Here is a 15,252-nt window from a genome sequence, read left to right on the forward strand (position 1 = left end):
CTCAGTGTCCCTCTCATTTTTTCTGACTGTCTGCCTCCTCCCCGTATCACTCTATCCCTCCATCTGCCCATAGACAATCATATGATCTGGTACAAATGCCTGCGTCACATCATACATATGATCTGGTACAAATGCCTGCGTCACATCATACATATGATCTGGTACAAATGCCTGCGTCACATCATACATGTGACATACCCCGCCAAAGCTCGTCCTGTTTCCTTTGATTATTCACGCACTGACGTATGTTCTTGCGTAGATTAACCAGCATGCTAGGTATAAGATACAAGCTACTGCCATTTTTTTCTCTTAAATTTTTGGCAGGACCAAGCCTTCATTTGAACCTTGGCCTTCCAAATATTAGGCGAACACTGTACACCAGGCCATTGAAGGTCTTATCGTCACATGCTTTCAGCAAAACATTTCAAAGTCCGTTCAGGCTAAAGGTCTGTAGCCACGTCCCGCAGACTGTTGCTTTACAGTGGGTGTATAAAAGCTGCAGTAACAGAGAGACGACATGTGGCGGATTGCTGTTTCCCTGCTCTTGGCCTGGTGCTTCCAGCAGAGCCTGCCACAGCAGCTGGAGTGCCGACAGGTAGGAGGTAGGCGGGGTCGGTTCCGCGCGAGAATCTAGAGGTAGAAAAGTTGGTAAGATAAAAGAGCAGACTAGTAGCCAGGACAAAACACTGTTTTGTCCAACGGCGTCGACCTGACATTCGCGTTCTTTCAGTTTTTTTTGTATTTTTTGTGCTCCAAAACAGTTTTGAAATATCAGATTGCTTGCACCTATAATTATCAGCTGCATACAAAGTCGTCAGGCGCCCAAACTCCATCTTTAACAACCGTTTTAAGGTAAACAACAGAAATAACAACGTATCAGAAAGATATCATAATATGTATGATTAGGAAAAATTAATTACATTCTTCATGTACAGACATGAACGAACAAACAAACAAATGAAGAAATAAACAAGCAAACAAACTGTAAATGTAATTTTTGGAATCCCCAGTTGGACCACTGCTCCTGCCTCATGAATGACGGGTCCGGGAAGATCGAGCTCCACTCCCTGGCGCATCCAGACAACCCGTACAGGATCGACCATAACAACTTCACATACATGTACAGCCCCTGTACAGGTGAACATACAGGCATACAAAATTCGTACAATCAACTGTAAAATTTCACAGAACGTTTTCGTAGGTATACGTAAAATGAAACGCGTAAAGAATTCTGAATCACCACTTGATATTTTCACACATTATTAATTGAATATTAGTCAGTGGTGTGCACAAACCATGTAAACTATGCTTACCCGCACCAAGGAGGTCTATATAACCTCCTTGCCGGCACGGTGAGGATATAGATTAAGCAAAGAAAGAAACAGACCCTGTGCCCGAGAGGACTATACAGACTACACAGGGCTATGCACCAAACAATAGGTACTGTACCAGTCTAAGAACCAAAAGCGTCACGTAAGTCACGTTATTCGGTTTGTGACGTCTACTCCCTTGAAATATACGTATTATTCAAAAGTCTCCAGAGATGGCTGTTGTTGTGGTATAATGCCCCCCCCCCCCTCCCCCAGCTATGCGGAACGCCACCGGAGAGTGTAAGGACGCGGCGTCGGTGTGCCAGCAGTTCGACGAGGGCGGTATTGGGTACAACTACGGCACAGCTGACTCGGCAAGCTTCTATTTCGACCCAAACACCAAACAAGTGAAGATCAGCTACAGCTACTTCGAGAGCAATATGACGAGGTAGGGAAAAGTCAACCAGGAGCGTTGTATAGAAGACTTTACCACTGAGGCCTGACAGAAATAGATTTGAGGGGGTTTGATGAGGAATAGTAACAGTTAATTACAACCATAGAGCATACATGGAACATCCGTTCTTGGGGAACCACTGACAGCCGCACGCCCCTTTCGTGTTATGTATGTACTCGACATCACAAGATAGTACAACGTTCGGATATCTGACGTTACAACTACTCCATACTGTTTATTGTATACCCTTGTGCTGTCCACTTAACGTTCAAACAAGAGAAAAATTCGATATGTGCTTTAGGAACTCCAACGTGGACCTCATCTGTGACCCTGGGCAGAGGGAGAGAGCGCTGCTCGGATACCAGGGTTCAGATCCATTCTTAATGGTCAGTTTCTTCGTACTATTATGTAGTTTAACAAATCTAGCATAAAGGGAAATAGATTATTTGTGGAGATGTATCCACGCAATGCAGGCCCCTTTTCTGGCGAATGACTTCGCCAGAAAAGACAAGACAGCCCTCTAAGGGTTTAGAAGATTCATCACGGCCTTTCCGTCATTGTAACTGACGACTGAACTCCGGACACGTGACCGTAGGGACATTTCACGTTACAAATACAGTAAATGCATTTAAGTTCGCGGGGATTTGATTTCGTGGTAGCGCATATAGCGGTAAAAAAGACTTTTCGCGGTGGATTTAATTTCGCGGTAGCAACATGCACTGTAGTCTCTTTTTGCCATGGAAAATGTTCGCGGTGGTTTTAAATTCGCGGTGAAGTGGCCACCGCGAAAACCGCGAACATTGAACCACCGCGTAAGTTTCTTCATTTACAGTAAATCTCATTTTGTGATTAGGACCACTATACCAAATGTTTTCCTTTCCATCCTTCAGAACTTTAAGCTGACTAGCGTGTGCGCATGCCCAGGTGGCTGTATGGCCCCTGCTGTCACCTGCACCATGAAAGACTCCTGCACCTGTGACATGAGTGACGGGACAGGTGCGATCAACCTGCACCCTCTGGACAACCCCTGGGCGCCTCTCAGGTCCAGTCACCTGGGCCCGGAGCTTGGTCGTAACTTCACCTACTACTACAACCCCTGCTCCGGAATCACCTTCGGTAAGGACACTTCATGAAAAAAGTTTAGTTACCCGGTCTGAATAGGGTTGATATGTATTTTGAAGTTGCCTTTTTCTCTTTTTCTAGCCAACACACCTTGCAGTAATGTATCCAGCTGCCAAGTAGACGCGGAGGCTACCCCTCAGATCTTCTACCCCTTGGGTCACGTGGCCCCGGCGTCTGAGGTTGTGACAGACATGGAAGGCAACATGGTCCTGAAGTATACTGGTCAGCAAATATTAGTCTAGTCTCGGTTAGATAATAATATCGGGTGTATCGGGTGTATTTTGCAGCCAGTAGGTACCCAAAGTGTGGGTAATGAGGCTGTTTAACGTGGTCGAGGCACCTCCTTGAGCACGGGACCCCCGTTTTACGTCCCTCCCGGAAGACGATTTCGTGGAAAGCTTCGTGAGGCTACAGCAATCCGGACGTCCTTGGTTGGGGGACTCCCATCCAAGTACTGTCCGGACCGCGCGTTGTTTAACTTCCGAGATCGAGGGATCGGGTGTACCAACGCGCCACGCGGCCGTAGCTAAATAAATCATGAACTCTCTCCAATTTTTCGTCAATCTGGTACACGCCATATCATCGCATACTTCAATCAAGAATTGCAGCTTTACTGACAGCCAGAAAGAAAGACGGAATTTGTTCAAATCCTGACAGAAAGCTTTTTATTTCTGCTCATTCCGTAGGTGGAGATGACGGCCGCCAGTTTGATGTCATCTTGATCTGCGACGCAGATCAGCATGTCCCAGAATTCACCGCGCTGGGGGAAGTGACGAGGCACTACTACAAGATGACCCTGAAGTCACGTTGCGCATGCCCGGGACTGTGCAAAGATGACCCAGTAGCCCGCAAAGCTCGTTATCTCAAATGGAAGTCATCTCACCCTGGCTAAGATGATGTTGTTATCGTTTTGCCCAGTTTTACAGAAAACCGAAAGAAAATAAGTCTATTCATGTTCTTTGGAATACTAGCACTTTTCTGCTCTTGGGGAGGCCTAGGGTCGAGCAAAGTGTCTATTCGAATATTCAGTGATTCGTTGTTATAAATGCCCCTGTGGCTACATGATTTACTTAATGACGTTTGTGCTAAGATAACTATGACAATGTCTACCTACATTTGTACATTTGATGTGTAATGATGCATGATTAAGATACTGATGTGCCACATGATTCTCCTGTCCTCTTTGCTATAAAATTGTTGTCGCATGGGCAGATATTTTGCGATAAATACCAGTCGGCGGTTGTCAGTGATTTTTTACTAAGCTTATAAGTGTCATGTAACGTTATAGTCAGTATTAACTCCTGGTCAATTGCAACGGCTTTCCTTCTTGATATACTGTTTCTAAATTTGATGTCGATCGTTATCCTACATGTGTGTTGGGTTCATCACAGCACGTTTGACACAGGCTGTCGTCTGCTAACCACACATGTACAAAGTTCAACACTAGACTTCCATATTAGCTTCTTTGACATGCGTAAAATGCCTACATGTTGAAATGTAAACTGGTTGAAAAACAAGGACCACATGAAATAAAGAGCGCTAGCTGTTACAATAAGCAACTTCGACGGAAGGTTGATGTGACCCTTAGGCCACAGACGGCAATAACATGTTTGTATGAGCCGTCATGTGCTCTAGAGAGGACAAGTCAAAGGGCGATGTCTAATGGTTAGCAATAAACCTAACAGGGCAAGCTGTGACATGTCTTAGCGTATTGTGTACCAAAGACCTTTTAGTTGGCGGGAATCTACAGAATTGGGATAACATGTGGCGGGTTGTGGTTTCTCTGCTTCTGGCCTGGAGCTTCCAGACGGCTCTGTCGCAGCTGGAGTGTGAACAGGTAGGAAGCAGACATACTAGTACATAAAGGTGTTGTAGGGTAACATCCATGGCTTTTCCTCACATATCTTCTCTCGTCATTTTTGGAGGTTGGGTCTGAACATGTTTTTTCCATTTGCATTTGGACAGATGCGGACAATGTAGCACTACACTCAAGTTTGCAACTTATATTAACACTGCCAAATACACATATATTACAGACAGTAGGTTAAGGTAGTCTTTTTTCTTTAACTTCTCCGACCGAAGTCAGGTACCAATTTTCACACCTGGGTGAAGTGAGTAAGGTTGTGTAAAGTGCCTTTCACAAGGGTACAACGTCGGGGGTACGGCGAGTATCGAATTCGGGAGTCCCGGACCTCCAGGTTCTGAGCCGTACTCTCTACCAGTTGCGCCACACACGATGCCACAAATGGTGGACATGTTGCATGTGGTACAACATGTTGGACATGTTGCATGTGGGCATGTTGCATGTGGTTGCATGTGGACATGTTGCATGTGGACATGTTGCATGTGGACATGTTGCATGTGGACATGTTGCATGTGGTTGCATGTGGACATGTTACATGTGTACATGTTGCATGTGGTTGCATGTGGACACGTTACATGTGTACATGTTGCATGTGGTTGCATGTGGTAGTCAAGGACTCACAGTGTGATCTTACACCTTCAGGTGGACAGATGCTCCTGTGAAATGACTGACGGTTCCGGGAGAATCAACCTACACGCTCTAGCTCATCCAAACAACTTGTACAGGATCGACCATTCAATCTTCACCTTCCTGTACTCTCCATGTGGAGGTAATACGTGAGAAAAAAGGGCAAGCACAAACATATATAGCCTGTGATTCATACACCTGTAAGAAAGTGTGGTGCCACTAACAGGTCAAAGGTACTCATGCATCTGTAACAACCCCGTCTTGGTTGAGGAATGGTTGATAGCCTCTCTTACTTGTCTTAGAATTTCATCCTGCTCGATGACCAATACATATAAAAAGTCACAGAAATCATGAGTTCTTTATCCCCAGCTATGAAAAACGTCAACGTTACGGGTGAGTGTAACGACGCGACATCGGTCTGTCAACTGTTCAAGGAGGGCGGACCAGGGTACAACTACGGGGGCGCGGACTCGGCAAGGTTTTCTGTTGACCCGGACACAAAGCAGGTCAGAATCAGCTACAAACACAATGCGAACAACATCACAAGGTAAGTAACTTTGGATTTCGTGATCAAAACTATTCATGCATGTCCATTCCCATTCTTCTGGAATAACCTTTCTTGGTAATAAAATACAAAAACTCCCTCCACGTTCGAAGGAATTTTGGGTGAACAGAATGTATGCATAACTTGATCCTAAATATGAAGTCCATTTCTTTAACCGATGTTGATCGTATGTCAAAAGTAAAACATAACGTTAACAGAAGACATCACGTTATAATTCCCAGGGTCTCGAACGTGAATCTCGTCTGTGACCCTGGCCAGAGGGAGAAGGCGTTGTTTGAGCTGGAGTGGGCTGAGCCCCTGCTGCTCGTAAGTTGTTTTGATTATACTTCACATAATGTGAAGCTAATGCAACAATGTGACCATTCTCAGACAAGTCGTATCTGGTTCTGCTATATACAGTATATCTGTATCTATCATCTTCCCGTGTTATCTGCCCATATTTGTCTGTCTTCCTAGCCCTCTTCCACTACTTGTGTCTTTTACATATTACAATATGAGAATCGTCATCTTCACTGGAAATTCGCTTTTAACTTAAATATCCCAACCCTCATTGTTTTACTCACATGTTTTCAGAACTTTAAGCTGACTAGCGTGTGCGCATGCCCAGGTGGCTGTATGGCCCCTGCTGTCACCTGCAACATGAAAGACTCCTGCACCTGTGACATGAGTGACGGGACAGGTGCGATCAACCTGCACCCTCTGGACAACCCCTGGGCGCCTCTCAGGTCCAGTCACCTTCAACCAGACTTGGGCCGCAACTTCACTTACTACTACAACCCCTGCTCTGGATTCTCCTTCAGTAAGGAGTTTTATGTTGTAAGTTTACAGATAGGGACAGGAACTTCTACATTTCCTATTTTATTTCAATCTTTTGATATGTTTTTATCCATTCATTCTTTACGTCTTTTCCAGCCAACACCATGTGTACCAACGTATCGACCTGTCAGGTAGACACGGAGGCGCAGCTCTTCTACGCCCTTGGTGACGTGGCTCCGCAGCCAAACCCTGATGTCAATCAAGAGAACGGAAGCGTCACCTTCCACTACGTAAACACAGGTTAGTTGATATGAATGGTTCAGACTGGGTACAACCTACGTCATCAAAATGGCGGCAGTGAGTGCTAGTAGGACGACCACAAAGTATCCTCTTCTAGTGCCCTTCAGAGAGGTCGGTATGTAACCTAACCCAGCCTATCTAGTAGCAGAGTACATATATCTCAGGATCATTGGAATAAAAAAAACGGTATCATCATGTCTCAAAATTAAGTCAAGATATCGTTGACTTGTTCTTTAGTCGTAGAGTGTCAACGTGGTGCATCGAAGGTAACGTTATCAACACAAGGTGAACAATCGCATGCATCATTGAACTCCGCATTTGACGACATTTGTCAATAGGATGATGATGTATGGGTATAGATAATCCTGAAATGTGTTGTCATCTTATAGACTGGGTTACGCGGTTATTCATTTATCAAAATTCTCCAACACAGTGGAAGGTATGGCGACAGGTGTTCGTTGTCCTTTACCGCGTTACACAAAGACCTTCCCGAAGGACGCCAGATGAGGAAATTGTGGACGGCCTACAACCTCTAGCCACAATTAAGATTTAAAAAAAACTATTGCAAATTACGTACACGTTTCACAAGATGCTCTCTCAAATGACAGTTCCCCCCTTTTACATTGCAGAAGACACTGGCCGTCATTCTGACATTCGGTTGATATGTGACCCTGACCAGCATGTCCCAGAATTCACTTCGCTGGGGGAACCGTCCGAAAACTTCTACGTCATGGCCCTGAAGACCAGATGCGCATGCCCAGGACTGTGCAAGGATGACCCGATAGCCCGCAAAGCTCGTTATTTGGAATGGAAGGCCTCCAACTCACGCTAACGTCTTTGCCTGTCAGACATCGCATTAATATCTAGGCTGTTCTATAAAAACAGGATTGATTACTTGTATTTGGACATGTTAGCTAGAAATTCTATTGACTATATATTGTCAATGTTAACGTTGCTTACAATATTCATCTTGAAACTTCTCTTGAGACTGATCTATTAAAGTAATTTTACTCCTGTATTCTATTGCCTGTCTTTATATGATTCTCGTAAGCATAGTCACAGTGTACACAATACATGGTTTCTGTTGACTTGTTTGTTTGCTCATTTATTTGTTAACTTTGGATCAATATCAATCCACCGTCAACTGGCATTGGACGTCAGAACTCGAAAGTCACTTCAGACCGTTGGTCGCGCACTCGTCCGCACATGCGCATTTCGTTGTCAGCATGAAATCGTAGCTGTTCTGCAGACGACTGCCGGTGAAGGCGAACTTCGGGTTGGTAGCCGTGATGTCACACACGAGGGTCAAGTTGTAGGACGTACCGCTCTGTTTATCTGCAGAGGAGGTGTTATGAACCACGTTTTTCTTTGTATCGAAATATTGGAGTTACAGTTCGTAGATTTTTTCTTCAACTTAAGCACTCCTGTTAATCCCTGGTCTGGTATCCAAACCTATAGCAGCCGAGTCTTTTAGTGGCTCACCACCAAGTTATCAGACCAGAAGTTGATAAACACCTATTACATGTATTACCAAACCAGTGTGTCGAGGACTTCTCAGCGTACCAGCTTCAGAGCCTCTTAGAACTGAGTCACTTACAGAGGTTCTATGAGCGTTTGTACTACAACTAAGTCCTACCTGAGTAAGCGATAATGAGTCTCCCATCGTCCAGTGTGAAGGCGTCAGGTTGAACGGTGCCCAGTGCCGTGTACCGCTGCGCTACGTGGTTATATGCACAGCCCGACACGTTCATACACGCCTCCAAACCTGATAAACATAGACATACAACATACCTGTGACGCCCAAGATCATGATCACACACTGAACCTTCAGCTGTTGCGGAACTTAACAGAGGCCAAGTAATATGATAGACTGATCGTTAGTCTTCCGCTGGGAGGAAATTGACTGGGCGAGCCAAATCTGGACACCAAACTTGATGAGATTTTACTTCTTTGTCGATACGTTTTATTCTTCTAGTATTCTAGTATTTCAGCGTTTATCTTCTTACATTTATACGACATCCACAATAGCCTTTATTGTCTAATGTTTGTACCGGGATGCAACCATTGTCAGGCTATGATTTCCAAACCACCCTTCGTATCTGCAGCAGTCAGCTGCAAAACATCAAATCAATGGCCAGCACAGACCAGATTGCGACCTCTACCAAATTTGGGCTGTCAAAGAGCTTTACATTCACCACAGACTTCATTAGTCCGTACATACCTACTGTAAGGCCACTACAGGGGTTGTAGTAAAACGTGTACTCCACCCCTGACGTTGTGGCCACGTCCTTGAAGGCGGCTGCCGGGTTGTCCAGGGCATGCAGGCTGATCGTCCCTGAGCCGTCACTCAGCTTACAGCTGCAGGTGTCGTCAGCTGTACACGTGCGGGCTGGGAACATACAGGACCCAGCGCATGCGCACACACTCTTCATGGTGACAGACTGAAGGGAAAATGGCAATCATAAGTCAACAACAGTTGTACACTTTACGGTCTCTACAGGGTCCCCCACAAAACATGTCACCCGATAGGCCCAAAGTTACTAGTTATAAGCCGAACATATTATGCAATTTGAACTTATTCCTTTGAAAGTCATGGGAATGTTATTTATTATTATTTATTTATTTATTACAACACAACAGGAACGGTTGCTATTTTATACCCGCCGATGTGTCTAGCTATGTTATAGGGAAAGGCCTTTATTGTGAAATGGAAACATCGGCAACTGCTTGCCTTTTGTTTTGTACTTTTTGCAATACCATCACATCTTACCAGGTGGCTCTCACTCAACGACGGATTTTCAAACACAGGTTCCACGCGGGCAGAGGGGTCACAGGTCAAGGTCACTTTCGTCGTCCTGTTTGGGGATAACCAATGCCATTGACGTACAATCACTTCTTCCTATTTCCCAACTGATCATTCAATTTTCGATGGCCTCCGATTTACATGGTCTCACTGAGGAGTAGAATATTGCGCATTTGCTATATATGTTGCCCATCAAACATTTGACCTAACTTTTCTACTAATATGTTCAGGAGCACAAGCTTATCAATTCATATGAGCCATAGGCTGCTTGAATATCATTATGCCTCTGGTCCATCTAACACTACTAATGTCCGAAAAATATGATCTGAGGCCTACAATACCAATGCGCCTTTGACAATACAGCACATAGCATATACTGAACACTAACCGTGCAAGAGTTGTTAGTCACGACACAAAGTTACCTACTTTGTCTCGTCCTGAAGATTTTGGTACTCCAAGATCACGTCACCGTTTTCATCGGTCACAAAGACCCCGGATAGAGCGGACCCTAAGTTGACAAACGTGTCCCCCTGTTTCAGACAAACCGCGGCGCCCTTACAGGTGTCCGAAATGTTGGCACTGACTCCTGTAAGACAGAGGTGGCTACTGGAGTTTAATTCCTACTTTGTTTCATAATACCGGTACCGTCCCTCGGATAGGACGTTAAATGGAGGTCCCGTGCTTGGGGAGATCCACACCCCACGCACGTTAAAGAATCCACCACATGTGCGATGGTGCGGAGTGCAATGGTGCAAATCATTCCGTAGACAAATAGACGCCGTGACCTACCCTCGACAACGCCGAGAGGTATCCGGCAGTCCACTGGGACAAATTTGTGGCTTCAGAGCCCGACCGGGACTACACCCCCGACGAGACCGCTACCTTCGCTTACCTACACATGCATTGTAGTGCACGTTACCATCGGGCACCACAGATCACCTAAATACACCCGGGTCGTGGTACATATATAGGTACCATCGGGTACCATGACTCACCTACACACGGATTGTAATACACGGTACCACCAGGTACTGCGATCTCCCATGGTTTCTCGGGGCGGCTGAAGGTGTGAAGGTTCAGATTTCCAGAACCATCGTCCATCGTACAGGTACAGCGATCAACCTATCAGGATGGAAATGACGAATTATAGGAAGAAGCACAACGATTAACTGAGCAATAGCCTAGAGTTCGGCGACCTCATACCTCCATGATTTTATTCAAATGACTTACCATTTGCATAATTTATGCATGGTGATGTTCACCTTCAACACATAGTGACAAGTATTAAGTTCCCGTCAGTTATCATTAAGTGGTTTGTCATTTTTGTATCAATTATGCAAAAAGTCACTCATTTGTATGTTTGATATCTGTTTATGACCCACCTTTCATGAATTACATCCAACGCTGTAATTAAGACAAATGATATTTATTTCATTTATTCGTCGGCAGAAGATTTCGTCGTATGTTCATTGCATTGTGACCCTAAGCAAGTTAATGATTATACCCAACATCTAAGTTCAGCTGACCCTAGATCAGTTTGCCCCAAGCCGCGTCGGAAATGTTTGTTCCGGCGGCGGGAGTGACGGGGTCAAGGGGGGTCAGTTGGCGGATGTTGGTCCTGGTGGTAAGTTGTGTTCAAGTTCCATCGGACGTTACCGCCAATAAATCGAATCTCCATAACAAAATATACTACTTCGTTTGGACACACGCATGCACGCACACACACACACACGCGCGCGCGCGCGCGCGCACACATATACACACATATGCACATAAGATTCTGTGTGGTCTCTCCGTATGTGCAGGCTTCTAGCTTCTGTCAGCTTTTGTTCATTTGTCATTTTCCGAGTTGGCACTCAAAATCGATAGACTGAATGAAAACTGTGAAACCATTATGCAGTCGTGAAGAAGCGATGGCCTCACCTGTTTACACTGTGCATGCCTGGCACAGGCGTCTGCAGAGGTCAAGGTAAAGATGTACCTGTATGGAGGGGGGGGGGGGTAAAATCTTAAAGATAGGGCATCAATAATGACTGTTTTGTTTATTTTTACTGAAACAACCCTTCGTGCATGACAACCAAACAGAAGACGGTGACTGATAACACTTTGATACAAGTATTTCTTTGACTTTGTTCTGCATAGTTTTCACATAACAAACTGTGTCTTAGTTACCTATTAGAGTAATCAGGGTCTTTGCCGTGCGACAGGAATGTCGGCTCTATGGCTTGCTCGTCACAGGTGACGTAAACCTCGCTGTCCTGGGAGAAGCCCGAGTCGTACTGTACGTTAGAGTGGGGGCAAGTACAAGGGAAGTGATTAATGATAGAGTATAAGACATATTATGAATAATGTCATCGAATAAAACGTTTCCTCAACACTTGACCGTAGCCTATGGTGTTGATGTTTTTCATCCACCTAAACGTCATTTGTAACTGTAAAACCTATCGGCCGGCCCCTGATGACTCACCTTGAAGGCTACAGTTGTGCTGTTGATAACCGTGATAAAGCTCGGCTGCACGGTTCCCAGCAGCTCTGTTCTGTCTGCAGGGTCGTCTTTCCAGTTCACACACAGGCTGACGTCATGGCAAGCGCTGCCCTGAGAAGGACATAGGCCGACACTGTGCTTGGATATATATACTTTATATACGTTGATCGGCTCCGCGTCTGAGGCGTAGCCAAAAGAAACAGGTAAAACCTTGACTTTTCACCGAGTCGTCATGGGCGAGACTCATGTAATATAGTTTAGACTTAGCCTGGTCCCGTAGGACGAGATGTGAATAGTAGCACGTATTGTACGAAAAAAAGAAACTATCAAAATCAGGTGTTTTCATTTTGGTATTATTGGAGACAATTACTTTTTTAACAGAGAATGATAACAAAACATTTGTACCACTGGTACTGGCCCCGTGAATGAAAATAAACAGAGCTTTTTGATCACTGTGTCTAAGACACCCACCTGGTCAAACCCAAAGCACGGGTTGTACCAGAACGTGTCTCCCTCCCAGGCCGCCTTGAAAGCGTAGCCGCCGTCCGTGTTAGCCAGGCTGTGCAGGCTCACCACCGTGCCGTTATCCAGCTTACAGGAGCAGGCGTCCACCTTCTGGCACAACTGTGCGTCCGTGGGAGAGCCCGTTAGCAAGGCTAGCAGGACGCAGACGAGTAGAGAGGCTGCCATGTTGTAAATGTGAGAACGCTGACGGTATTTTGTTCAACAAGCTGTTAAGTGCAGGTAACTTGTGACACGCGAAGGGCAATGGTCGCATGGTATCAATCATTAGAGCTTCATGGGCAAACACAAGTCACCTTGGACTATACCATTTCATAGACGCGGAGAGGGGGGATTTCGACAAGGCCCGCGCATGTGCAGACTGGGCGACAAGGTACCAATGTTTCATTCATTTTCAAATGATTTTCCAGGATCACAGCCCTTCTTCTCCTCTATTTCCTTCTTCGTTTCAACTTTTGCAGTGGGATGGATAACACATAATTGATACTTTTTAAAGATGAGCTCCATGGAAAGCTAAAGCAAAGTGGGACATGACTTGACAACAATGCCATCAACCTAGCCTGGTATAGTGTGTGTGTTCTAAATGTATAACGTTAACCTTGTAGTGCACAATAAGATGGAATATGCACTTCCAACAGGCAAGGCAGAATTTCCAAGACTTCTATTCAGAAAAGAGGCTGGAAATTTATTTCAAGACATCATCCCAAATTGAAAATTCCCGTCTCTGTGTATGTGACGTCATGTTAAAATCGATCTGGTAAGGGTTGGTTTGGCGGGAAAATGCTTGGGCGGTTCGCCGTTGTGGACAAACATGTGGGGTGGTCGAAGTCGTGTGTGTATAGTGGGGGCGTGTCGGTGTTAACGTTCTTCATGTTTTTTGCAGTGATGTATGTTCATACAGTAGGATCAAAGGGATTAGCGTCTGAAGTCCAGATCTTGTTTTGTTTAAAACCACGATATTCCGGGTTGTAATACTGACGAGTAGGAAGGAGGTGCAGTTTTTTGAGGGGGCGTTGTTCACGTATGCGGGTAGGAGAACCACACCTGTTCACCTCTGTACCTTCCTCACACCTGTACTCCAGGTTCCTCAATACTTCACTGACCAGGTGACGTCATCAGGACCGGGCAAGGTGTGGTAACTAAACCTTGCTGCAGGACATGTGGGCCGGGCAATGTTAGACTTATGGATAACATCATAGGAACTCCCAAATCTAACACGTGCGAAAGAAACAAATTCAGCTAGTTTTGTGATTGGTGGCTTTAGTATTCGTATGACATCAACGTATTTCGTTGTAATTTGTCAACATCCTCGTAACAATGGCGACGTGGTTTCGCGTGATTTTGCGCTAGTTTCACGAAGCGCATACTGTAACGTTGCATGTGACCTCTTGATTTACGAAAAACTTGATATTTTGGGAAAACTTTTGATGATTTTTTAGTAATGGTATCCACGGTCAGATTGCTCGCTTAAGAAACATTCCTATTTTCAGACCAAAATTTCAAAGATTAATCATTGTTATTTTTTTTATTTATTCCAGCAATCAAAGCCATATTAGAAGAAGAGTGACTCTACTTTAGATTACCGACCAGAAAAATGAAAAAGTATAAGTAGAATGGAATCCCTGGAAACTTTGTATGGTCACCCCGCTAAAAGGGTTGAAGTTTGTATGCTAACGTTACCCTTTGGTTGATTGTCGGTCTGTCGGTCGGTCGGTCTGTCGGTCGGTTGCTTGCTTACTTGTTGGTTAGTTGGCCGTGACTGTTACTGAAGATAACAGTCTTTGACATACATATTTAGATGCCATTTCATTTTCACATTTTGATTGATGGTTTTCCATATAAGGAGGTGCATAAAGAGCGCCAGGCACTAGCCTGAAGTAGTGTTTCGCCCACGCGCATGCCATGCCATGCCACTCGGCACAAATCACTGGATAGTTTACTAGTCTGTTTACTATGTCGTTGTCGATACATGTACGGTTTTTGATATGCAAGCCAAGCCAGTCTAATTTCTACATAGAAGGCACAATGTGTGCCATTTTGTAAGATGCTGTCACCTACAACACGCAAACGGAAGCTTTTGGACTCTCTAGGATCAGTCACCGCGGACCCCGGTCTGTCCCATGGGGAGAAGGTGCGCCGCCTCGCCGACAAACTAGCTGGTGCGTCCGGCACGGACTTGTACGGGCCCGACAAGGAAGTAGAAGATCTGTTGAAGCAAGCACCACCACGTGTAATGGTCAAGCGGGGTGATTCACGCATTCATGAGAGCAACTCGTGTCTTTCAAACAGAACAAACTATCCCGAACTTACAAGACAAATAGAGCAAGACGTACAAATTTCCAGAATTATGAACAGGCTTGATATCGTTGACGGCACCAGCACACATGACGTGCACCATGGCGTTCCAAAAGGTTTCAACCAGGACCAACGCAAAGAACAGGTCT

General features: G+C 45.1%; 2 protein-coding genes across 5 annotated transcripts; one reads left to right on the forward strand and one right to left on the reverse strand.

Moving 5' to 3' along the window:
• Positions 1 to 309: 309 nt before the first annotated feature.
• On the forward strand, positions 310 to 8,016 carry LOC118414393. 4 transcript variants are annotated; one of them, XM_035818420.1, is made up of 8 exons: positions 452 to 595; positions 1,011 to 1,137; positions 1,587 to 1,758; positions 2,066 to 2,150; positions 2,655 to 2,806; positions 6,668 to 6,741; positions 6,855 to 6,998; positions 7,628 to 8,016. In XM_035818420.1, the coding sequence occupies exons 1-8, from the start codon at positions 518 to 520 to the stop codon at positions 7,828 to 7,830; spliced, it is 1,035 nt and encodes a 344-aa protein (XP_035674313.1). In that variant the 5' UTR covers positions 452 to 517; the 3' UTR covers positions 7,831 to 8,016. The 4 variants fall into 4 exon arrangements, with proteins under 4 accessions (XP_035674314.1, XP_035674313.1, XP_035674312.1 ...); XM_035818421.1 differs by lacking the exons at positions 6,668 to 6,741; positions 6,855 to 6,998; positions 7,628 to 8,016 and adding exons at positions 2,968 to 3,108; positions 3,573 to 4,580 and having other exon boundaries at positions 310 to 595; positions 2,655 to 2,880; XM_035818419.1 differs by lacking the exon at positions 2,655 to 2,806 and having other exon boundaries at positions 6,516 to 6,741.
• Positions 8,017 to 8,130: 114 nt separating this feature from the next.
• On the reverse strand, positions 8,131 to 13,009 carry LOC118414392. The gene is made up of 10 exons (XM_035818417.1): positions 12,758 to 13,009; positions 12,269 to 12,397; positions 11,974 to 12,080; positions 11,725 to 11,782; positions 10,797 to 10,923; positions 10,228 to 10,387; positions 9,769 to 9,853; positions 9,220 to 9,439; positions 8,635 to 8,763; positions 8,131 to 8,333 (listed from the first exon to the last, which is right to left on the reverse strand). Exons 1-10 carry the CDS (start codon positions 12,974 to 12,976, stop codon positions 8,170 to 8,172), a joined length of 1,398 nt encoding a protein of 465 aa, XP_035674310.1. The 5' UTR covers positions 12,977 to 13,009; the 3' UTR covers positions 8,131 to 8,169.
• Positions 13,010 to 15,252: the final 2,243 nt, after the last annotated feature.

This window comes from Branchiostoma floridae, chromosome 4 (genome assembly GCF_000003815.2).
Source record: "Branchiostoma floridae strain S238N-H82 chromosome 4, Bfl_VNyyK, whole genome shotgun sequence".
In the NCBI taxonomy this organism is placed as follows: domain Eukaryota; kingdom Metazoa; phylum Chordata; class Leptocardii; order Amphioxiformes; family Branchiostomatidae; genus Branchiostoma; species Branchiostoma floridae.